Source organism: Aythya fuligula, chromosome 3 (genome assembly GCF_009819795.1).
Source record: "Aythya fuligula isolate bAytFul2 chromosome 3, bAytFul2.pri, whole genome shotgun sequence".
Lineage (NCBI taxonomy): Eukaryota > Metazoa > Chordata > Aves > Anseriformes > Anatidae > Aythya > Aythya fuligula.
The window spans coordinates 4,826,279-4,849,842 of record NC_045561.1 but is presented as its reverse complement, the minus strand read 5'-3'; the positions used below and the strand labels follow the sequence as shown (position 1 = coordinate 4,849,842).

General features: G+C 48.7%; 1 protein-coding gene across 1 annotated transcript; it reads right to left on the bottom strand.

Moving 5' to 3' along the window:
* Positions 1 to 8,470: 8,470 nt before the first annotated feature.
* BMP2 (bone morphogenetic protein 2) lies at positions 8,471 to 12,895 on the bottom strand. Its single transcript, XM_032184740.1, has 3 exons — positions 12,467 to 12,895; positions 11,444 to 11,802; positions 8,471 to 9,366 (listed from the first exon to the last, which is right to left on the bottom strand). Exons 2-3 carry the CDS (start codon positions 11,793 to 11,795, stop codon positions 8,522 to 8,524), a joined length of 1,197 nt encoding a protein of 398 aa, XP_032040631.1. The 5' UTR covers positions 11,796 to 11,802; positions 12,467 to 12,895; the 3' UTR covers positions 8,471 to 8,521.
* Positions 12,896 to 23,564: the final 10,669 nt, after the last annotated feature.

The following is a 23,564-nucleotide window of genomic DNA, read 5'->3' as shown; positions in this document are numbered from 1 at the left end:
AGATGAATGGGGTAAAAAAAAGAGAGGACTGGAGCCTGAAACGCTGAAGGATGTATTCACATACAAGATGAGCTGGAAAGACATTCCAGATCGTTCCCAGACACTCAGGCTTACAGAACAACAAACTTTCCTCACCAGTTAGATGGAAAAGTTGGCAGTAAGCCGCTGCATGGCTAAGGTCTCAAGAGGAGGCAGCTGTTGGAAAGGGCAGCACCTGGTTTATTTTCTTTGATATAACACACAAGTTGGACTACTTCGATTTAAAAACCTGCAAAAACAGGCTAAGACCTTCCAGCAGGTGAGAACTGCAGTAGCTACCTGCCAGCAGAATGGCCTGCTGGGTTACACAGAGCTGATCACAAACTACTGCTCTTTTTTTTTTTTTTTTTAGGTGTTTTTTTTGTTTGTTTGTTCTTGTTGTTGCTTGGTTGGTTTTGGTAGTGTTTTGTGTTGTGTTTTTTTTCCAGAACCTGCACATGGGAGAGTCACAGACCACTTTCCCAACCTTTGCTGCCGACAAACACCAGAGCTCCACCCACGCTCTCCACTCCAGTTTCCCAGGCGTTGGTCCTTCTCCCCAAGGAACTCTGCAGTGGGCATGAATCAGTCACTTAGCAGGTGTGTAGGATCTCTCTCTAAATGACTCTGCCCTCTAGGGTACATTTGGGTTATATTTTCAAAGATGAAAATCTTTTCATTTGCAAACCTGGGAGAATTCTTTGCCCAACCAGTCAATAAGTAGTTAACAACCAGCTATTTCCTTTAAAAAAAAAAAAAAAAAAAGTTAAAAAATAAAAATAAATCGCCAGACCAGGAAAAATAAATCAATTAATCTTTGATTCTCCCCTCAGTAACAACATCATCCAGAACATAGGCTATTGCTAAACCTAAGTAACTAAAAGTGTTGATGGACTTTAAAAATACTTGCAGTTAAGAAAAGGAGAGCTTCAATTCCATTTCCTTCTGAGTTTTGGGTCTCAAGGTGCCATTCTGAGGCTTTTCCCCAGAGTGTGAGGAAATTTCTTTGTAGGGATCTCAGATTTTGTGGTGTATTCACAGCATTCCAGCACTGGATGCTTTAAAGTAAGCCTGCATGATGCCACTGGTCTGTACATTGAAAGCTAAAATAATAGCTACTTTTCTGCCATTCCAGTAACCTAGGCCTTGAACAACAGGAATAAAAGACAATCAATAATGCCAATAGTATTTTGCAGTACAAAGCTGCTGATTTTCCACTTAAAGCTGCTGGGCCTATATTTTTTTTCACAGTTCCTGGGCTGGGAAAACAGCTTCCACACGCATTAGGAGCTGGTCCAACGACAACAGTTTGTGACATCAAAACCGCCTTCGTGTCAATACTACGATGTCAGCTGGAGGATCAGGACCTTTCATGAAAATGCACAAGGATGCTGGACTCTTAAAAGAGCAAGCTTCCTTTTAAGTGCAAGATCTTTTCCTTCAAAGGAAAAGAGAAAATGCAAGCAGAAAAGTTGTGTCAGAACTGTCCTTAAAATAGAATATTTAAAACAATTGTCAGCGAGCAATGTTTATCAGAAATAATACATTCCCTGTCTCTCTTCCTAATTCCTAACAAGCCAATAACTCCAATGGTCTATGAAGTCCCATACGAAGTTATTGATAAGTCATGAGAAAAATGCAAAAGTCAAGATTATAATGAAATGAATCATTGTTTCTGGCTGTAAAGCAGAGGCATTCTGCTCAGCCCGCGTGTTTGGTGCAGTGGCAGGTCAGACATCCTCTCCCCTTCCCCCTCCCATCACCATTGGCCTTGCAATTAAGCTTCAATATGCCTGTGTGTATATTATTGATGTGGAAACAGCTATTTCCATCATGCCGCAGACATTCTATACTTTTGAAGTCTGTGGTTACAGAGTCATTATTCCGTACAACACTTTCCCATCACTAGGGTGTGCAGGATGCCATAAAAAAAAGTTTTTGTGAAAGTTCCAAGCTACTGGAGTTATGTCAATAGTTACCTTAAATACATTCTTTTTCATATGTGCTCTCCCTGCCTTTTGAGGCTTTGCTTTAATAAAAAGAGCCAGATTGTCTGAGAATGAACTCAGTAGAGCTACGCGCACTTGCAGATCTGGTTGGTATTTCCATCTTTTAATCTGCATGTTGTTTCCAGGATGATGATGCTAGTAATAGTAGTAGTAGTAGTAGTAATAATAATAGTAATAATAATAATAATACATTTGCCTCTGTTTGTAGTGAAACTCTGCTGGAGTTGAATGCTTTGTTTTAATGAGACACACTGAATGAAGCAGCATCCTGCAGTGCAAGAAGTACATGTCAGCTCTCCACTGCCTTGGCATTACAACCCAAGCTACAGTACAATATTCATAATTTTCTTGGTGATCTCCCAGAAAAACCTTCTTAATTTAATCTCTAATGGGATTATCAGCCTCATTAAATCGTAAATCTGCCACAGTCCAGCTGTTGTGGGAACCTGAACTTTTGTTATCAATTCGCTGCTCTCATTTCTCTACCTGAGGTTACTTCAGAAACTTTTAACGCTTTCAGCTTCAAAAGCCTGCAGGCCTTTCCCCACTTCCCTCACCCCTAACTTCTTCCCTGCCTTGTTGCCAGCTAAAAAGCCAGACAGCTGCTTCTTTCCTGGAGCTCAGCCAGTATACCCAACCGCTGCCCTAACCCAGTCCAGTTTCTGCACCAAGAGCCAGCCACGTTCTGCAGAAGCCCCCACGAGAATGAACTGTGGGGAGCAAAACCCATCGCTGCCCTGCCTTACGAGCCGAGAGCCAAGCTGACCCACTGCAAGTTTCATTGCTCTGGAGAAGTCCAACAGCTCTCAGCCGCTGTTTGCCTGTCGAGGGCAATACAAGCCCAGGCAGGCAGCACAGCTGAGCCTTCACAGCACTATGTAAATACAGAAGCAAATGAGCTCTGGCCCTCAGACTGCTGGCAAGTTACAAACATGGTCCCTGGTGCTCCCAGGTGCAAACAACGCGTGCAAAACTTCGCAGGCTTCCCAAACTAAAATTCTTGCTGAAGGCAGGGACAAGTTTCCCTCTGCGAATAAGACAGAAGCAGGAGAAAAGCAGTGTGCCTGCTTCGGTAAGCGCCCACTGCACAAGGCTGGTGGACCAAAGGGGGCTAGACCCCCGAGAGCCCTGACATGTGCCTGGATTCCAAAGAGAAAAAATTTCCACCCTAGGAAACCACTACCGCCTGTTGCAGACACGGCTATCAGGAGTACAGCTCATGAAGGACTAGCACCAGGCAGAAAGGGAAGAACCAATCTTACAGTCATTTTGGCATCCTGTTTGTGCCCAAGCAAGTCCAATGTAGTGGACACACACAAACTGTTACTTTCTCGTACACCTGCAAAATCTCTTAGGAGAAATAAAAAAAATAGAAGTTCAGCAGAGTAAAAATATATATTCTAAAGGAGCTGGGATTTTTTTTTTCCCCTTGTACACAGTAGCTTAATAAAATAAAAAGACCACCACTCGTATCCAACAGCCTCCTTGCAGCAACCACATGTAAACTCCGGCTTCTGAACTTAACTTCTTCTTTTTCCTATGTAACTAAAAAACAAAGTGGTTTGTGCCTGTAACAACCATTTATAACATTTTAAAAATACATTTTAATGCCTTTGGCTTTTCATCCTCATTTTGAGCAGCTTAAGTCAACTGGGAACAAGCCTTGTGGTTCTCATGTTCTCGCATTATAAGAACACAACAAATCAAGTTCTCATAGCAGCAGCGTGCCCTACTGAAAGGGGAAAGGTTGCCTTAATGTAAAGGAGAAGAGAAGCATTCCTTATCCATAATTAGATAAATAATACTTCAGGCAAGATATGGCACCTTTAAAACTGCTTTTTCACTCTTGAATTTTTTCTCTGCTTGTTACTACAGAAACCATCTAGCAACCAGAATCTAAGACAGACTCCACCCAAAACAGAGAAAAACAATATAGACAGAGTAGGCTTTTCCTCCATTTTTCCCCTTCTTTTTTTTTTTTTCCTCTTTCTTTTCATTCCTTTCTTTTTTTTTTTTTTTAAGGGGTGGGTGAGTGCTAAAGAAATATATCTTACTGTGCAAAGGAGAGGAGCATTTTACATGCGGTTGAAACAGTAAAGCTCTGATTACAGATGGCAGAAATGAAAGCAGGGAATGAGTAATGAGCAATGAGAAATGCGTAATGCGGGATGAGGATATAATTTCCACACATCGGCTAAAGAAAGGTTTACACTCTTAAGCAATAAAAACAAACCATTAAGCCAGACCTGCACTGTCAGGAAGTATAAAACAGTTCTTGAAACTCTGCAGTTACTATACAAAAGCTTTTCATAAACTTTTGTTTCCTGATCTTCATAAAACATTAACATCAAGCTGCCATATGGCAATTAGCTGCCTCCTGAAATCAATAAAAAAAAATCAACAATTTAGGAATAGCTATATAATAAAATAGTTCAATAATTATCCTCTTATAATAGTGTAGCAAAGTGTGTCTAATATAAATGCAGTCCAGATGAGCTCCATCTTCAAAGCTGAGAGTACAATAACGTTCCTCTCCAAGCCTCATCAGTACTGATTGCACCACTGCAAGACCTCGACCTGCCTAGCAGGGGAGCAAGCAGGTGATATGACAGTCTGCGGACACCCAAACCCAACTACCACGTGAGCAGGAAAGGTCTCGGTGCCTGATTATGACGAGCCCAGGTTAGCGCAGCAGAACGGATCCTGCTGGGTGAAAATGGCCAGTGCTCTCAGGAGAGCTTACCTCAGCTGAAGATCTTCCCGCGTCATTTTTACATGCTGCTGACCACAGAAGTCCAACTGAATTTTGCGCAAAAATTATCAAGCCACTCGACAAAGCTGTTACTGATTCTCAAAAGGACAAGGAGAGATGCTGATCACATTTGTGTTTAGAGAGATGCTTATCTGAAATGCACAAAGGGTGACATTATCTATCACAATCTCTGCCTATATAGGTTATATTAAGTGCCTAGAAGCAACAAGTTTAGGGGAAACGGGCTATAGCGTAACAAAGGCAGTTTTGCGTTCTAGATCTTCTGCTTTTTCTCCTCTTAAGAGGAAAAAAAAAAAAGCTCACTGCTTCTTGTAGAGCACTGTAACACTAATAAGTACTAACAAACTAAAATAATTTCTAGAGTATTTTGGTAACGGCATACTTTTGGTGTTTAGGATTATTTAGCAGTCATTATCAGACTTAGAAGATACCAGAAAGGCCACATTTCTCAGGAGGGCTGTCTGATCACCAACACTATTTAGCAGAGTCCAGGAACCCAACTGAGGTGTAAGATGATTTTCTACTACCTATGTAGGAAAGCCTCTGTTTTGTTTCCTTTCTTTAAAAATCCTACTCAAACTTCAGTGCAGCACTCTCACATCTCCAATCTAGAGAGTTTAAGGGTTAGGAATTTAAAAAGATATACTTTGAAACCAATTCTGCAGAAATTTGTTGACTTGCCGAGCTTGATGCATGCATATTTCCTCCTCAAAATCAGGAACTGCCGATTCTGTGACTAACACTACCCGGGCATAGCAATGCTTAGAGGAGTGGATCTTCCTATGTTTACAATTACCCGTTGGCCTCACGGTGTGTTTTATGAAGGATGCAATTCTCTGTCAAGCAACAGGAAGTTTGCCTTTACCAGGAACGCAGCATCACGTCATGAGCCAGCTCCTGCTCATGCATAGACAAGCGCTGCAGCCAATTTTTTTAAACCAAGATTACCATCAACGTGTTCTCATGCCTCAGAGGAGATGTAAAGCAGTCGCCACTCTGGAAAAAGCCTCCCTCAGTCTAGTTGCACTCCCTGGACTAGGAGCTACGAAACTTAAGCCTGGCAAGCTTGGAGCTCAGGATCTGGTTAGACATGCCATGGGGTCCTCACTGATTTCAGCAGGCTTGGGATCGAGCCTTTTCTTCTCATAGAAATGGTGCAATCCCTAATTTTTCAGCACTTTACATCCAGCTTTTGAAAAAAGGGGTTATAGAGTGTGATAGCGCCGCTGTGACTTGACTGGCACAACCATGTAAATAACTGGCAAATAACCAGTAAATTCTTGCAGCACCTTCGCTGTGGCACATCCTGCGACCTTGCCAAAGCGACAGCCGTCATCTCACCCATCACCACTAACACTGGCGTGCCCTTCCTAACAAGCAAAAGGCAAACCAAAGCTCTGCACCAAGAGACTCCCGCCCTAAAAACAACACAATAGCCAACAAAACAGCACCGGTCTCTTAAAAACACAAATGAGAGGAGGCTGACCACCCAGCAAACTTGCAGGCTACTACGTAGTATCAGCGTGACCAATAACACAAGAACAGAGCCAAACTGCCCAGCAGCAGATTGCTCTCTACTAGTTACTAAAAATACTGCTGCTACAAAGAATGCATTAAGTTTTTATCTCACCACAGAAGATTACATCTTGCTCAATATATTTCTGAGCTCACGAGACAAAAATGGAAGCAGCCAACAAGAAGTTAGGGTTAGTTTTTCTGTCCTCTCTGCCTATAGTGCTTTCCGATGATTAGCAGCAGAGGAAGCAAACTTTTCTGTAAGAGCACGTGTAAGACATCACCAAGTTGCCCTTCTCAGCAACAAGCCTGCCTACTAGTGCCTTTTCCGTAACCCAGAGGGTTCTGGCAACCAGGAGGAGTTTGGGGAGGGTCATGACAAAGAGGAGGAGGTTTCTGTTAATAGAAGGTTATCCTAGTGGTAAGCCAGAATCAGGTTTCCAGTTGACTTAGAGAGGTCTCTAATGGAACACCCGTGCACGTGGCATCAGAACGTGCTGCCTCGGTTCACCAAATCCAGAAATTGATCCACTCATCAGGACACGAAGCAACACAAGAGGGCTCTGAGGTCTCCAGAGGTGTCAGCACAGAGTCACTCCACGTTCACTACACACGGCAGACAGCTCCCGAGATAGGCAAGGACTTACCACTGGTAGTCTAACACAATTTCATTCTGCTCCTGGCTTTGGTGCACTTTGCAGCGGATCACCAAGAAGCCACTTTAACCTACTTCCCTGCCATACTATTTCAGCGTAACTTTCGTGCAACAAGCAACCCAACCTCTGCACGCTCATCCCATGTTCCTCAACCAGTGAGCTGACTGCCGTACCAGTCCTTTAACACGCCACAGGCACAACGAGTAGTAGCTTCGATGCTGAGCTCACCAACTGCAAATCACGCTTTTGCCCCTTGCATAAAGAATTTAAAATGTAAAAAGATGTAAGCACGAGTTATCCTGGTGACGGCTGGACAAGCGAACCACGTTTTCTTACAGACTGGACTTTTCAAAAAGACATAGCAGAGTTCTGTGATTTATTATCTGAAATAGATTTAAACATTTTTTGGAAAAAAATAAAAAATAAAATAAAAAAAGCTTTCAAACACAAAACCCTGGAAAGGAAGACAAGCTAATCTGCAAAACAGCAAAACCGTCAGCTGAGGTTAGATAGGAGGCTGCATGACAACAACCTGCTGTATGAAGGGCAAAAATTGAAGATTAATTTCACTATTACACTCCACAGAAGTGAGCTCTCATCTGAGGTGAGGAAGTATGCAACGCTTTTTCAACTGTTAAAGACAAGGGCCAGTACAAATACGATAATCATTCCTCTTTAGCATACATAATCACAGAAAAAAAGATGACATTTTCGTTTTTATTATTTTATATTTGGCCAGGACTTTTGAAGGAAGGACTTTTAAAGGAAACATCAAACATTCACTTTTCTGTAGGTCTAGAAAGGACTCAGTCTTCCCCCACCCCCACCTCCCCTAGGACTTCTATTGGCCCTTCTTATATTCACTCTGCAAATTAGTTGGGAATAGCAGTATTTATACTAGATCAGCAACGTCTGGTTCTTATCCAAATGTTCCACCTAAAGAGGATGCCAGTTCTCATGGATTGGACAGCCCACCCTGCAGCATTCCTGAGAATTGTACTATATAATAATCTTGAAAGTCAGCAGAGTGGATTATCCACTTTTTTCTGGACTTGAACTCGTGACCTTAACAGTAGCACAGCAGAAAGCAAATGTGCTATGCACTTTGCCATAGTAACCTTCCATGTATTCTTTTCAACTTAAATACACACAATTGAAACAGCTACAATTTTGGAAAATTATGTACAAACCCTATATTTTTTTCTTTTTGATTACATATAAATACAAATTAGCTATTCTTCTAAAAAGTGGTTATAATAGTAAATAAATACAAAATAAGAATCTGACCATTATACTTCATGTGCTGGGGTTAAACCCATATAAAATGTACAACTAAAATACATTTAAAATCTTTAAAGGAATATTTCTCTGATTAAAATATTTGTTTTCCCAACTTTTTCGTAGACATAAATATATTTTCAAAATAGTTGTGTTTTTTTTTTTTCTTTCCATTTCATTACATAAATAAAGTCTTCATTGGGAAATATTAAAGTGTCAGCTTTTTTTTTTTTTTTTTTTTCTTTTTGTGTTTGTCTAATATATTTGCTGTGTTAGCGGCACCCACAACCCTCCACAACCATATCTTGATAGTTCTTTAATACAACTTTTTCGTTCTCATCAAGGTAGAGCATTGAAATAGCACTCAGTTCTGTCGGCACACAGCAAGCCTTGGGGATTTTGGAATTCACTGAATTGACCAAAGTCTGAACAATGGCATGGTTTGTTGAGTTTAGATGGTCTGCCAGTGGAAAAGGACATTCCCCGTGGCAGTAAAAGGCACTATACCCCGGCGGGGCAACAATCCAGTCATTCCACCCCACATCATTGAAGTCCACATATAACGGATGCCTTTTGCAACTGTATTTGTGGCGTTTACGCTGTTTGTGTTTCACTTGACGCTTTTCTCTTTTATGAAGCGGGTGTCCCTTGCCATCATGCCCAAACGTTACTAATAATGGCCTGAGCTGAGACCAGCTATCTTCATCCTGATGTAAAGACCTGCTAATCCTAACGTGCCTCTTGGAGGCACTGTTCTCTTTGTCCAAGTGAACCACCTCTACCACAAACCCATGATTAGGTTGTCCATGTGCAATCCACCTCAAAACAGCTGGCGTTACATCAAAACTTTCCCATTTACTTGCATTATGATGCACCAACCTGGTGTCCAAAAGTCTTGTGACAGGGTCCTTAGAGGTGGCTGTGGCTGGCTTTATAATTTCATAAATATTAATACGGTGATGGTAGCTGCTGTTGTTCTCAAAGGCTCCGTGCACCTGTTTCCGAAAAATCTGGAGTTCAGCTGAGGTGATAGACTCCTCATTAGGGATGGAAGTTAAATTAAAGAAGAAACGCCGTGCTGTTTTCCCACTCGTTTCTGGCAGTTCTTCCAAAACTTCTAATTTGATTAAACAGGGAGGGGGGGAAAAGAGAGAGAAAAAAAAAATCAGGAACTGAGACAAGCAACCAAACCCCTCAGTTAGTCTGCTGCTGGCAACTTTCAAATGACAGTTCGCACACGTGACATACAAGGTCTGAAAGACTCGCAGGCAGAACATACCCTCTCCCTTGTCTTTCTGTTTATTTATGCAAGCACGTATAGCATGAAGTTAAGAACGCTTCATTCATTGTTATGCGCTTTGATTGAACGCTGGTGCCCTTTGCATTCCAGGTAGTTATAATGAGTGGCAAGGAACATGAAGCATTACGCTGGAATTCAAGGACATCAGTGAGAAAACTCAAGCACTGTAGTTAGCAGAGGCCTGATGAGAATCATTAAAACTGATTGAGGATTTAGGGTAATTATCTCATTTTGGCATTTTTCGAGAATACAGCTCTAACGTCAATCCCTTAAACTCCATTCTCAACACTGGAACTCCCCAATTTAGGTTACTTATTTAATCTCGATGTAGGGATTTGTGTGTCTTAATTAGAGACAGCGAACTCAACATCTGTAAAGGCGCTTCTCGAAGCACACCCTAGTGTTTGCTCGAAAGGACTGTAAAGAATGGCAGGAGGGTTCAACTGCTGAAGGGGATGGACGGTGAAGGGATGACGAAACAACAGGTTTTCCAAAACAAAACAAAACCCTAAACCCCATGCCATTCTCCCCTTTCAGCCAACACACTCTTGAATGGGACTTCAGGGGGAGTACAATGTATCTAGGGCTGCTATGAGCTATGTTGTTGCTAAAGGCACTGAAATGATGGCAAGTGCTTGCCCAGGGAAATCCCTCTAAAATCATGACTTTTAATTCTGGTGCTAAGCATCCCAGAGAAAGATTCACTTTCTGAATGGCTGCAGGAACTGGTGCAAGCAGCTCTTAGTCCCATAACCATTCCCTGCTGGTTCCAGCAGGACTTCCAGCACAAGGTAAGGCTCGGCTTTATGGCATTTCAGGACCAGACCAGTATTTATGAATAAGGCAGAAGCTTTGAGTGGTCACAAAACAAACTCCTGCTTTAGTAAGTCACGAACTGCGAGGGAGAACTCAATGAAAAATTGGAGTCACACTGATTTTTTCTACATTTTGTGAAAATTGGAGAATAGCTTTTATGTCAAAAAGAGTCTGTCGCAACACTGCTACTTCAAACGTTTTTGCATCTGCCTCCAAACCGTAAAGGTTGCCCTCGCAGCTCCTCTCTCGCTTAGTGCCATGCCTGCTGTGCTCAGGTTTAAAAGGAACGAGCCACGCGCTGGCTTTTCCCCCTTCACTGCTGAGTGTTTACTTTCCACGTAGGGAAGCAGGCTACAGCGAGAGGTTACGTTTCACCATTCACCTCCTTTCCCACCACGGTGCTTTCCACTAACCACCACCTCCACTTCTCCGAGGCCACCTCCTTTACCCATCGGACCCCTTACATCCTAGCAAACTTTTTTTTTTTTTTTTTTCGCCCCGGTTTCGCGCTGGGGAGCGTGGGGAAATCACATTTTCATGACTTTTCCAGCGAGCCCGCTGCGTGCCAGCACCGGAGACTAACAGCCAGGAAAGATTACAACCTGGGGAAACGTTTCCCAACGAGCACGCGAGCGACGCGCGCCACCGGCTCCGTGGGCCTGGGCGAGGAGCTGCTCGACGGGAGCTGCTCTGGGGGAAAGGCGCCCACCAGGGCTGGGGCAGGGGGCCCCGAGGTGCTGCCAGGGCCGGGTGCCCGGCTCGGGGGGCTGGCCGGGCACCCGCTGCTTTTAGGGCCGAGGGGCCTCCGGCAGCGGGCGGCCGTGGGCTGGGTGGCGTGGGGCCGGGGCTCGACGGCTCCTCGCAGGGATCGGCCGAGGGTTTCGCTCGCCTCCCACGGGGATTAGGCGGGGATTAGCAAACTCGGGCAGGCTTCGTATTGGAAGCGAGAGCTGCGGGAGCCGCCGCGCCGGGGCTGCCGGCACCCAGGCGGGACGCAAAGCGCCGGGACCCCCCCGACGGGGCTCCGCGGGGCCCCCCCGGCCCTCCCCGCCCCCGGACACCCCCCGGCCGCCCCTACCTTCGTGGTGGAAGCTGCGCACGGTGTTGGCGCGGCTGGCGGCCCTCTCCAGCGGGTAGCCCAGCGCCGGCGCTTGCCCCAGCCGCTGGCCAGCGTGCAGGCGGTAGAGGTCCAGCATGTAGGGCGGGATGACGACGTCCTTGCCGGGGCTGGGCCGCCGCTTCAGCCCGAACATGTGGAGCAGGCGCAGCTCGAACTCGCCCAGGAGCTCCTCGGGGCGCTGCGCGGCCGGGGCGGCGCGGCCGGGCTCGCCGAGACGCCGCCGGCCCCCGGGAGGCATGAGGCCGGCCGCGCCGCCCAGCAGCACCCGGCACAGCAGCAGCGCCAGGAGGGAGCGGGTCGCGGCACCCATCGTGGACCTGCGCGGGGGAGGAGGAGGAGGAGGCGATGGGAGGCAGTCAGCGCGGGCAGGGGGGGGAAGGAGGGGTGGGAAAATGGGGGGGAGGGGGGCACGGCCCGCAAGGGGGTCCCACCCCGGCTGGGGGAGCCCCGTCGGGGCGGGAGGGTCCCGGGTCCCCCGCGGCGGGGGCCAGAAGGGGCCAGGAGGGGCCGGGGCGCCCCGCAGCACGCACGGGGGCAGGGGGCCGGGGCCGGGGCGGCCGCTGTCAGCCCGGCCGGGGGCACCGAGGGGCCGGGCCGCTGCCCTCGGGGCGGCACAGGTGGGAGCCCTGCACGGAGCCAGCTCCCCGCCGCGCTGCCGGCTCGGCACGGCACGGCTCGGCTCGGCTCCGGGACCGGCTCCGCACCCCCCCCCCCGGGCCGGAGAGAAAGGCAGGGTTATTTTTCTCTCGGCGGAGCGCGAGGAGGGGAAGGAGGAGAATACAAATCCTGCTAGGTCCTCAGCCAAAGCCGCAGGACGTCCTTCTCCCCCGTGAGACTCGGCGCCGGGTTACTGCTCCCGGCACGGGGAGCGTTAGCGGCCCGGCCCCCCTCTCTCTTGCAGAGCGCCGGCACCTCCGCCGTGGCCCTCGGAGTCATCCTGCGGGAAGGCTGGCAGCGGCTCGGCGACCGCCAGAGCTATACCTGTGTGCAGCAGCAGGGGTTGTGTCTGCAGGAGGGTTTTCTGCTCTCGGGGTGTTTTTCCCGCATCACTTGGTGTTACTCCGAACTTCGCTGCTGCTCCTCTACAGCTGCCGAGCAGAAACCAGAAGTTCCCTGAAGTGCAGTCCGCCCCAGAAACATACTTTTAGCAGCCGGTTTGGGAGGCAGGAGGCAAGTCCCGGCCAGGGAAGGGCTTCTCCCTTTTAAAAGCAGCGATCGAAAAGTTGGTGCTTCTTCTTCTTCCTCCTCCTCCTCCTCCTCGCGTGTGTGTGCGTGTGCCTGCCCGTGAATGGGTGCCTATGTGTCTACGGAGTTCAAAGGCTCCTTGTGAGGAATGTCCTCTGCATCACCCGCCCCGCACAGATGGACATTTACCGGCACTCCCGCAGCACCATTGAGCCGAAGCTTCACTTTTCTCCGCTCCCTTAAAAAAGAAAGAAGGAGGGGGGGGGGTGGGGGGGTGGAGGGAAGGGGGAGGGAAGATGAGGGAAAGGAAGGAAAAAAAAAAAAAAAAAAAAAAGGGTGGGGAGAGCAGCCCGCAGCGGCTGCGCTAGGGGACAGCGGCGGGTGCGCGGCCGCCTCCCGCCCCGCGCCGCACCATGGACGGGGCCGGCCGGGGCCGCGGGGCTTTTTGTGGCGGCGGTGTCACGACCCCGGCGGCTCGGGGCCGGCGCCAATCACAGGCGCCCTGTGGGAGCGGGCTGCGGCCCCGCACGGCTTTTAAGGGAGGCGCCGCCTCCCGGCCTCGCTCCTGCCCTCCCCGCCTCCGCCCGCTTCCCTCCCGAGCCCGCCTGAGCCGTGCCGAGCCCGGCCCGGGTCGCGGGACGGGGCTGGGGCTGGGGCAGGTCCCGGTCCCGTTAGGACGCGGCCCGGCCCCGCCGTGCGCCCCCGGCCCCGGGGCGAGCCCGGGCTCCGCCGCCCAGGGGCCGGGTGCGGGGCGCGCAGGGCAGCGGCAGCGCCCCCGGCCCCGTCCCCGCAGCGCCCCTCACAGCCGCATCCCGCGGCAGCCCCGACCCCGGGGCCGGCTCCCCACTTGGCCGTGCCCGGGGCTGTCCCCGCTCTCCTCCCCCGGAGAGAGGCGTCGAGGCCGGCCGTGGAGCCGGGCTCCGCTCCGCTCCGCTCCTCCCGGCTGCGGGTCCGGCCCCTGGCTGCCCGCGTGTTTTTTGGCTGTGGCTGCCCTCCAGTGGCGGAAAGGAGGCGGCTCCTCCGCCGCTCGCCTCCCCTCCGCCCCGCGGCACCTGCCCCCGAGCCCCCCGGCTGGCAGCCCCCCAAGCCCCGCTGCCTGCTCCCCCTGTGGCTGCCCGCCCGCACCCTTTGCTGTGTGCGGGGCCCGAGGCGATGCCCTGCAATGAGGGGAGGGGAGCGCTCCTGTGGGAGCAGCCTTCTCCCTCCATCTCAGGGCTTCTCCGCCGCTTTGAGGCAGGAGCCTTTGGGCTGGGGCCTCTTGGCCTTCCTCTCACCCTAGGCCGCCCTCAGCTCCACCAGCAGAAGCTCGCTGTGGGGACGCCGCGGTGCGATGTGACCCCAAGGGCTGCTGAGGCCGTCCCGTGCCCGCTGCTCCCCGGGGACGGCCACGGGGAGCTGAAGGCCCTCCGCGCCCCGGCGGCCTGTCCGCTGCGTTCCAGGGCAGATAATGTTTAATTTTATGACTTCCTGCAAGTCTTTAGCATGAACTGAAGGTGCGTGCGGTGTGACTTCAGGGTATGCCAATTATGTAAATCAGCACTAAAATAACAATGGCAACGTAGTTTACACATCACTGACATTAAATGAGCACTTCAACTTCTAATTGCCATTCCAGTTCAATCTGCAGTGGGTCATGCCAGGAAATAGTCATTTCTTGCCTCAACACTTACTGCCTGTGCCTGGAGCACAGGCTGTGCTGTGTGCCCGGCAAGGCTTTATCTCGGGGAGCTTTCTGTGTCAGGACGGTGAGCCCTGGGAGGGAGAAGCGTGCTTGTGGTTGCTCTGAAGGCCTGGACCTGCTATCGAGAGCTTCTTGTAGGTTTGCCCCTCTCTGCTTTTAAATACAAGTTGGCTCTCACTGTCATCTGTTGTCTTGGCCATGAGAGACGTTGCCCCTACTGGTTTTTCAGCCCCTGCACGAGAACCTCCTACATCTCGAGCGCCAACATGGCTGAGGCCACAAGTGAAGGAGGACCTTTGGCAGCCAACATCACACACAGGTGCATTCAGCATCGCTCTGTGCGGTGCAAACACACCGGGACGTGCCCACCCAGACTCAGCTCCCCAAAGGAGCAGTGCAGCAGATGTAACGCCCTTGTCGCCTTCCCACCGCGCGGTTGTGGGGAACCAGAGAGGACAAAACCAAAGCTAACCCGGCCATAATTCCTGGTGCTGCAATTCTGCACAGGCTCCGCCAAACCGAGGAGGGAAGCGGTGCCTCAGCTCGAGTCAGCCCCAACGCGGCGTCATTTCATCCTGCAGACCGAGCCTGCTGAATTTCTGGTGGAGAAACCCGCGCTCACGCTGAAGAGATCCGGTACAGATGTGGGGTTTTTAGGAAACCTGACCATGCATATTTGTTAATCTCCTTTGTGAAACTTCATTTCCCTGCTCCTGAACTTTGTATAGTTGAGTGGACTGATTAATTTCTTCTTTCTTTCCTGTCTCTGCGCCCTACTTTTCCTTCTTTCTTGGTTTAGTGGTTTTTTGGTTTGGGGTTGGGTTTTTTTTTGAGCCAGTGAGTATTCAACGAGCGACACCTGCTTCTAAGGTTTCAGATCCAGGTGCTCCTTGCAGGCGTCCAAACACAGCTGATAGATCTCGACTTTAAGTATTGTTAGGTTTTCTTAGTGAAATGATGGAAAAGTACCCATACGAGGATAGGTTTTGCAACACCCTGAGTGCCCTTTATCAAGCCCTGAAGGACAAGAAGAAAGTGTTTTTTTCCCACAGCATTTTCTTCTCAAAAATATTATACCAAATGACATTTATATATTGCCACCAGGTAGTGTCTCTTTCCTGGCCTGGTTAAACTGTGCCCACCCATGGCACAAGAATTCGGAAATCTTGGGGGCAGGAGACTTCAGCTGGAGGACCTAGGTTAGAAATGCTCACCGGGGTTTCTGGCCGTTACTGACGATCCTTGCCAAAAGAACCCCACAATTTCTGGTCTGGTTAGAGTCGTGGGTCTGTAGAAACAAGCACGCTGCTCTACGCCTGTCAATAGCCAACAGTTTTACCGCTGACTTCAGCAGACCAGTTAGACCAATGCTGAGAACTTTTAAAATTCCCACTTTAGACTACTTTCCCCCAGGTATGATGAACTTTTGACATGATACGTTAATAGCAGAGAGCTTTTTAGTATATATTTTGTACGTTTTCGTGACTAAACCTGCCTCTTATGAAAAATCTGTGCTGAAGCATAGAAAATATACATGATACAGCATCAAATGCACTCCTGAAAATGAGTTAAGATGTGTTAGTGATGTTGAGGTTTTGGCTTCATAAAGGGTGGAGATTATCTGAAAGCTTTTCTGTTTCTGGACTCTGCTTCCTGCTGGCATCTGTGTGAATATGATGTGTGGTCATTCTTTAAAATACTACTTAATGCTGTTTTCTGAAGATGTATTTGACTTTCGGTGGTTTGTCTTTTAACATCCATCAGTTGTCTCTGCTGCACAGTCTGTCTCCTTTTCCCATTAAGGATGGATTCTCACTCAGAAAGGTTATTTATAAAACAGTCATTTGTTTCTGAAGAGGGGAAAGGCAGTTTATTCAGAAATGTCTATTTCATTCTTATTCACCTTTGCTGAAATCTGGCAGCTCTTCAAAGCTGTTGCTGTGTTTCACAGTGAGTCTCAATTTCATTCATCAAATCTTGGCTCTCCTTCCGTCATAGCAGCAAGAAAATTGGGATTTATCAGGAAATACAACCCAGACCCAGTATTTTCTACACTTCCAGGACGTCTCCCTTGCTAATGAGTGATAACAGTTGTAACGCTGTTACATCCGCAAATGCAGGCTGCAGCAATCAGTTCACATGGCTGCACAACTGTCGTATCGTACGACAAATTCCTACCAGTTGTAACTCCTACCATTGCTGGGGAACAAGGAAAAAGGGAGACTAACACGATAACATTTTGATGTGTTTAGCATCAAGAGGTGAAAAAATGCTCAAGCACCTCTGAAAGCTTGGAGAACAACGAAGATGTCACCTGACAGATTTCTAGGCATCACATCATTTATATATTTCTAATTACATGCAGCATGAATAGTCAGAGACTGTCAGACTAGGAAGATGTGGTAGGCAGTGAACCGACTACAATTCGGGAGACCTCAGGTCTCTCCTCGGCACTACGTCTCCTTTTCCTTCCCTCCATGCCTCGGTTTTCCCACCTTGGAAGTGGGGATGGTGATGCTGACCCCCCACTTGCAGGTCGCTGCAAGACCTATTAGGAAAAGTGCTAAGACCTGGGCTTTGCTATTGTTTGGGGCTCAACAGTGGGTTAATGCCAGTAGTAATCTCAAATATCTGGAATCCCAGGGCTCAATCTCAGCCTCAAGTCAGTGGCAAAATTCCTGTTGGTTTTGGTGGTACAGGCTCACACGTTTAAGTAGCAAAGCGCCCAGGATGCTGACTATTCCAGTCCGAAGACTCAGAGCAAAGAGAGATTTTTTTAATTATATAAGTCTTGGTAGGAAGAAAACGAGGTGAGGGCGTTCCCCCACATAAAAGAGAAACAGCTGTGTCATAGATGGTCCACTTCAGGAGCTTATAATTTCATCACTGCACAGATATTGACGTCAAGTAAAATGGAGGATAATATAAAGCTACGCATGTCGCCTTAAGAAGTGCATATTTCAGCAGTGAAACTGGATCATGTTTTGCAATTAAAATAAAATAAAGGCAAGCGTGACGTTCTGTTTAAGCAGATTGTCTGTATGAAGGCTTTATTGTAGCTGCAGATTTAGGGCATATGAAAAGGTTTTCTGTGCTCAGTTGCAGGATGAAAAACATTGCATCATCAGGCATTCTTGTTCTCTAACACTTCTTTGCCAGTGTGCCTTTGATAATGAATGGTTGCAATTTTATTTTCTGGTCTAAAGTCATGTTTTCTCAGGTCATTATCATTCCAATTTTTAAATATCCTCTTAGAACTAGACAGGACTACGGAAAGTAATAGTAAAGCTTTGTGCCTGCTCTGCGGCATGTGCTCGGCACAAGTGATCAGCTGCTGCACCTGCTTCACACTGGGAGCAAAGCTATTTGCTTTCAATTATGTCCCTTGTTCCCAGCTCTGCCCAGTTTTCAGAGAAGCTCTGATGGCAACAGGCCTCAGTTCTAGCAGCACCCTGTGACTTGTGTTTGGTTGGTTTGTGCGTTACAAACCCTACTGAAGGGGTTTCTTGGGAGAACAACATCCTTTCACCCTTCCCAGGCCCTCGTCTGCTCCGGTGCTGCACAGCTCCCTCTGCGGCGGTCCTGCGAGAATGCTCAAAACTGCAGGAACTGATTAGTGGCACATGTTGCATTGTGTTGTGTTCATCCCCGGAACATCTGCAGCCTGGACATCACAGTACTTCTCCTCCCCATTCTTCTCCAAGAGGAGGAAGAACTGCTACCCCATTTTACAGAAGGGGAAAAGCAGCAGAGAGCAGTGAAAGGCTGTTTTTTTTAAGAGGTATACAGAAGCCCGAAGACCTATATAGGTCACAACGAGATTTTCAAGGATGCATAATCAGGCTAGAGACACAAATTCCCAAAACTTCAGAAAGACGTCAGTAGCTGGCTCATGTTGACATTTTTGAAAATCCCAATCCCAAATCCATTATCCAATAGTTGCCCGAAAAATTCTTGCCATGCTTTGTCCACAGTTCTTCCGAAACCCGTAAATCCTAGCAGGAACAAAATCGCCTCATTCAGCTACGGAGCAAATCTCTGACGTCGCAGGAGACTATCTGTGCTGGGGAGAGAGGGGTTTTTACAACCTCGGCCAGGACAACAGATGTATTGGTCACCATTTTGACACACAGGTTTGTTCCCAAGCCGGATCAGTCGCTGCAGCAGAGGTGCACGTAGCAGTGAACTCCCTCGTGTGCTGTGCTGTCACCTCCTCCCTTTTGTTTTTCTCACCGCTGAAGGACGGAGCGCTGGGTGGGAGCTGTACAGCCAGTCTGCTTGGCGCTTTGGGGAAGCCCGGACCGACCTTTATGTTCCCTAACACCTTCCACAACCTTCCCTCAGACTCCTGCTCTTCCTGCCGTCTCCTGCGCTTCCCTCTTCCCACTGCCACCAGTCCCTCTGCCACAGCTGCCTCCACCTGACACACGGGTCCTGGGAGCACCGGCTCTGGCTCCCCTCCTGCTCCCGCGACCCACAGCAGTGCAGCCCCCCGGTCCCCTCCCTGCCACCTGCCCCGGCGCACCCCAAGGCTGTGCCGTGCTCCTGTCACCCCCTGCTAAGGTGTCCCTCAGCGGGAGCAGCTTCAGACCCCACAGTGCCCTCGCTCTGCACAAGAACTGCTTCCCTAGCAGGCTCACACAGCCTTGGCACCGTGTTCCTGTTGGTTTGCCTTCCTTACCTTTTCTGTTTTCTCTGTAGCTTTCACCCGAATGCACTCCATAAACATTCGCATCCACTCACCTGGGTATACTAAACACTGCGTGCGTGCCTTCAGTCAGCCATGGAATAAACTCCTTTCACAGAAATCCAAATACCAAACAAACAAACAAGCCATGGGGAACCATGGAAAAACTTCACTTATTTCGCACCTCTACCCTTCTCACCTGCTCTCTGTGCACACCCCACACCCCTGCGTGCAGCCCCGCCAGCCACTGGGTGTGAAAAAGGGAAAAGAACCGTCCCCAAATTTCTCCTGCCCCTCTTTGTCCCCCACAAAAGGCAGCCAGCACACGAGTCAGGGAAGAAGCACAATCGCTGTGAGCCCCAAATCGCTACCTCAATCCACTTCAACCAGACTGAATGCATTCAGTAAGCACTGGTTCAGATGCTCACACAGCCTGGGAAGAGCCCCGAGGACCTAGAAATGAATGTTATGAATAAATCCTTCAAAACTTAGGGCCACTCTCTCCATACCAATGGAAAGCTGAAATTCCAAGTTGCGCAACTGAATGTGACATTCATTTCTGCAGCTGCTGGGAAAATAGTTTCCTTGCAAGATAAATTTAATAAACAGTAGAGTGTTTTGTATCTATTTTTTCCCTAAGCAACTTCTGAAACGTCGGATGTTAATATTAAGGAACTTTGACAGATTAAAAAAAATGCATCCCTGTAATAATATGCAAATAATATTTTTTCCTTCCCTCCATTCATTTACAGTATTGGACAGGTTCTGACACAGCAAGCTGGATCTACTGAGGCCAACGTTGCTAAAAAGCAACTTTCTCAAAACTCTCCAAATGAAAATATACAGAGATTAAATAAAATAGAGGTTTTATATTTAGCCAAAGTGATTTCACAGCTAACCCTGAGTGAATGCCATTTGCAGTACATTGCCATGTGTGTCCAGGCAGCCGGACGCATATTTTATGTTTTCTTTCATTAGAAATAATGAATTCTAATTTCATTAGAAATAAAAATTCCTCTACACTGGGTCACGATCAGGCTTCTACCTGAAATGTGTCTCCTGCATTTAACAAGCCCTGTAGGCTACTGCCCAAAGTAGCACACGGGCCCTCTGCTGCTGTGCTCTGCATCGATTTCCCTTGCTGTGCACCTCGGCCACGTTGTGGTCGCCCTCTGGGAAGCTGCAATGATGCAGGTGCAGGAAGGTGTCTGAGTTACGTGTTCTGCAGAGAAGTTCTGCATCCTAAGGACCCCAAAGAGGTGCTGCTGCTATATTGGCAGTCCCAACATGCCAGGTATCAGCTGCTGCAGCAGACAGCTTTAAGGTCTAACTCCATCTCTTTGGCTTTTGATTTGTTCTGTGGCTTTCTGAAAGCACCATGAGAGGAGATGCCTGAGCTGCCCCAAAGGGATCGTTTATAACCAACGTCTCCAAGCAGAGCAGCAGAAGGAATATCCCCCATGTGTTCAGAGAAGGTTTTCTTCAGCGTCCCTCAAGAGTAGTGTAATTGCTGCTGGCAATGCCTCCATTTGCCCTGCTACTGACAAAGGCATTTTTAATACTGCTACCTTGATATAAATGATGGAATAAAACCAGGAAAGGCACACTTACCCAGCTAAATGATGGGTTTGCTCTTTTCTGCACAGCTTTTCTCTTGTTGTAACATTTCACACCCTAGGAGCAGAAAACACCCCAACGTCATATCCCAGGCAGGAAACAAAACCCTAAGCAGACGGTTGGGAATTGACTCTAATCTCACCCGTAATGGGCCAGTGGCAAGGGCATTCGGAAGTCAGCACCTGCAGCACGGAGGGCTTCAGACACCACATTTGGCTTGCAAAGACAATGTGAGACGAGTCTTTTGGGCCAGAAAGGTGGATTTGGGGGTCAGAGCATCTATAGTCTAGCCCCAGGTTAGTGGAGCTGCAGCTCTTCCTTCATTTGTGTGTAAGGCACTGCTCACACCTGCACTAAGGGCACTGAGTAGAAACCCCAGTCTGGCAGCATCCAAGTGGCATCATATCGCTGTCTGCATGGCAGCTCAAAGACTTGCCAAAAAAAGTACTGCCTTCGTGTCCCTTCCCTTCCAAGGGGAATCACTCCATGCTCCTCCTGGCCCCGCTGCAGTGCCAGGGAAGGAAAATCCTCTTCTTTCAAAGCCCAGGGCAAGCTTCCACGGGAGCAAGCTAGACCCACAGCCCTGTTTATATCTCTTCCTCTACGGCTACGTCTCTACTAGTAAATTAAGTGTGCCTGGGAACATTCCTGGGCACGGAGGCCAACTGGCATGGAAAAGCCTGCTTCGCTGCTGGCTGCCTTCAAACTGCTGCGTGGGGATGGGCCCGAGACTGCCAGAACCAACCATGCCTGGAGACCCTTTGGGACAGAGCTTCTTGGCCTGGCTCAAAAGCATACCAGAGCTGTCCTGACAGCACTACCAGGCAATTCCCTGGGCCTAGAAGTGTTCCCAGGTGATGCTTTATTTATAAATAAAGCACAGATGTAGCCCAAGGCTGTGCCTCGTTCCCCCTGCTCAGGCATCACCTGGAGGATGCAGAACAGGGATTCACCCTATCAGCCACTGGCCAGCTGGTGGTGGTTTCATACAGCAGGTCCTGAGGATGCCTGCCCCACGTGGCTGTTCCCACAGAGGGGCTGAAGGACATTTCGGATAGCTACAGTGCTGCGAGCTGTGCACGGGCTTGCTGAAACCCATGGAGCTCTGCATGGGCACCCTAATAGCACGTACCTGGTGTAGTTTTGCATTGTATTTGGTCCACAAACCTGATGCCAAGAGCGCAGCCCCAACAATTCAGGTGCCCCAAGCATGGGCTTCCACCATCCCTCCATTGATTGCCCCAGCCCCAGCTCCCCACTCCATCTCCTCTGCCAGAAGCAGAGCTCCTGCAGCAAACAGCTTGAGGAGCTTGAAGAGCTCTGCCTGAGAAGTCACGCGCTGTGCTTTGGGTAGCAGAGTCCTGGTTTGGGTGGGAATTTCCACGTTACACGTAAGTTCTTTCCCTTATATTTAAATTACATGGAAATTCTTCTAATAATCAAACCTCGTTAAATCTCAGTTAAAATCTTTAACTTGTAAACCGGGATTCCAGAATCTGTAGGAGCTGCACTCCCTTCCCTGCCATCGCTGAAGGTACAGTAGCTAACATTTCAGCTAACATTGTTTTGTTCAAAATCAAATGAGGTTCATATTAAGCCTACAAAAGGAAATCATGATTGATGATCTGGCCTGCCCAACTACAATTCCTTTAGTAACAAAAATATTTTGTAAGTTCATTTATTATTGAGATCAAGCAATGAGTCTGGAGCTACAGAAAATGGTTCCAATTAGATTCAAGTAATTGCCATTTTGAGTGAACATGAGCTTTTTTTGGATAAAAAAAAAAAAAAAGGCAATAAAAGCTCGAGTAAGCTCACATCTGAGATTTAAACCTTCAAAGCTTTTTTTCCTCCCTCCTTTTTTTTTTTTAAAGTGAGAGAGACATGCCCAGGGAGGATGGGGGGGAGGAGGCGTACGGGTGCATGGAGAAAAGAGGAGTGATTTTCCCAAGCTGATTTTTCTCTCAGAGTGACCCAGGCTCCCTGGGAATGCCGCCCATGTGATCTGCACCAACGGGGCAGCGCCAGCACGAGGAGCGTCCGCAGCACCAGGAAAATAAGCGGCCGACGGGGGAAAGCCTGTAAAGCTCAGGTTTCCTAATCTCACTGCAATGCTCCTGCAGCCGAGGGAGAAGTGTCTTCTCCTGCAGCAGCCTTCAGAGCCAGCGCTGCAGCACGTGGGGGACGCAAGCAGTTTCGGTGCGGTGCCAGCAGTCACCGCAGAGCACAGGACGTAGGAACCTCACTAGGAGCTGGTCCCAGGCCCCTGCACACCTTTCCTGTGCTTTTATATTTGTCTAACTTCAGTCGAGAACTGCCTGGGACAAGTCCTGCTGCTGGAGAAGGTCAGCCTGCCAGCAGGGGCTCAGCAGAGGTGGCGTTCTGCTTTCATGGCATGAAGAGCAGTGCCACAGACACATGGGCTCCTCCAAAACAGGTTTCTTACCGGATCTCACATGAATCATAACACCCAGAGCCATCACTACCGTATCCCTGCACAGTACTGCCTGCTGGCAGGCAACGGTTTCAGAGACCCTATAACCCACCCCCAGAGGAGACCCTAAGCATGGAGATTTGGGTGGTACAGAAACTATATGGAGCTGGATCGCTGCTAGGGATCACGGCAAGGGAAGGTGCAGGGTGCCCTCCTACACTGATCAAAATGTGTAGTTACTAGTAAGAGAAAATACAGGCACGACTAAAAGAAATCCACTCCCATCCCCGTGCCAAAAAGCCCCTTATCCCCGGCAGCCCTCCCAGCAGGATGATAAGTCACAAATAACACAGTCCTTCCGCACCCTCCCACCCAGAGAAGCACTAATCAGAATTGCCTGAAGGACAGCTTGAAACAATTTTCCAGCCAACGCTGGGGGGGCTGAAGTCACCACCCTCCTTCTGCGCGGTGAGGA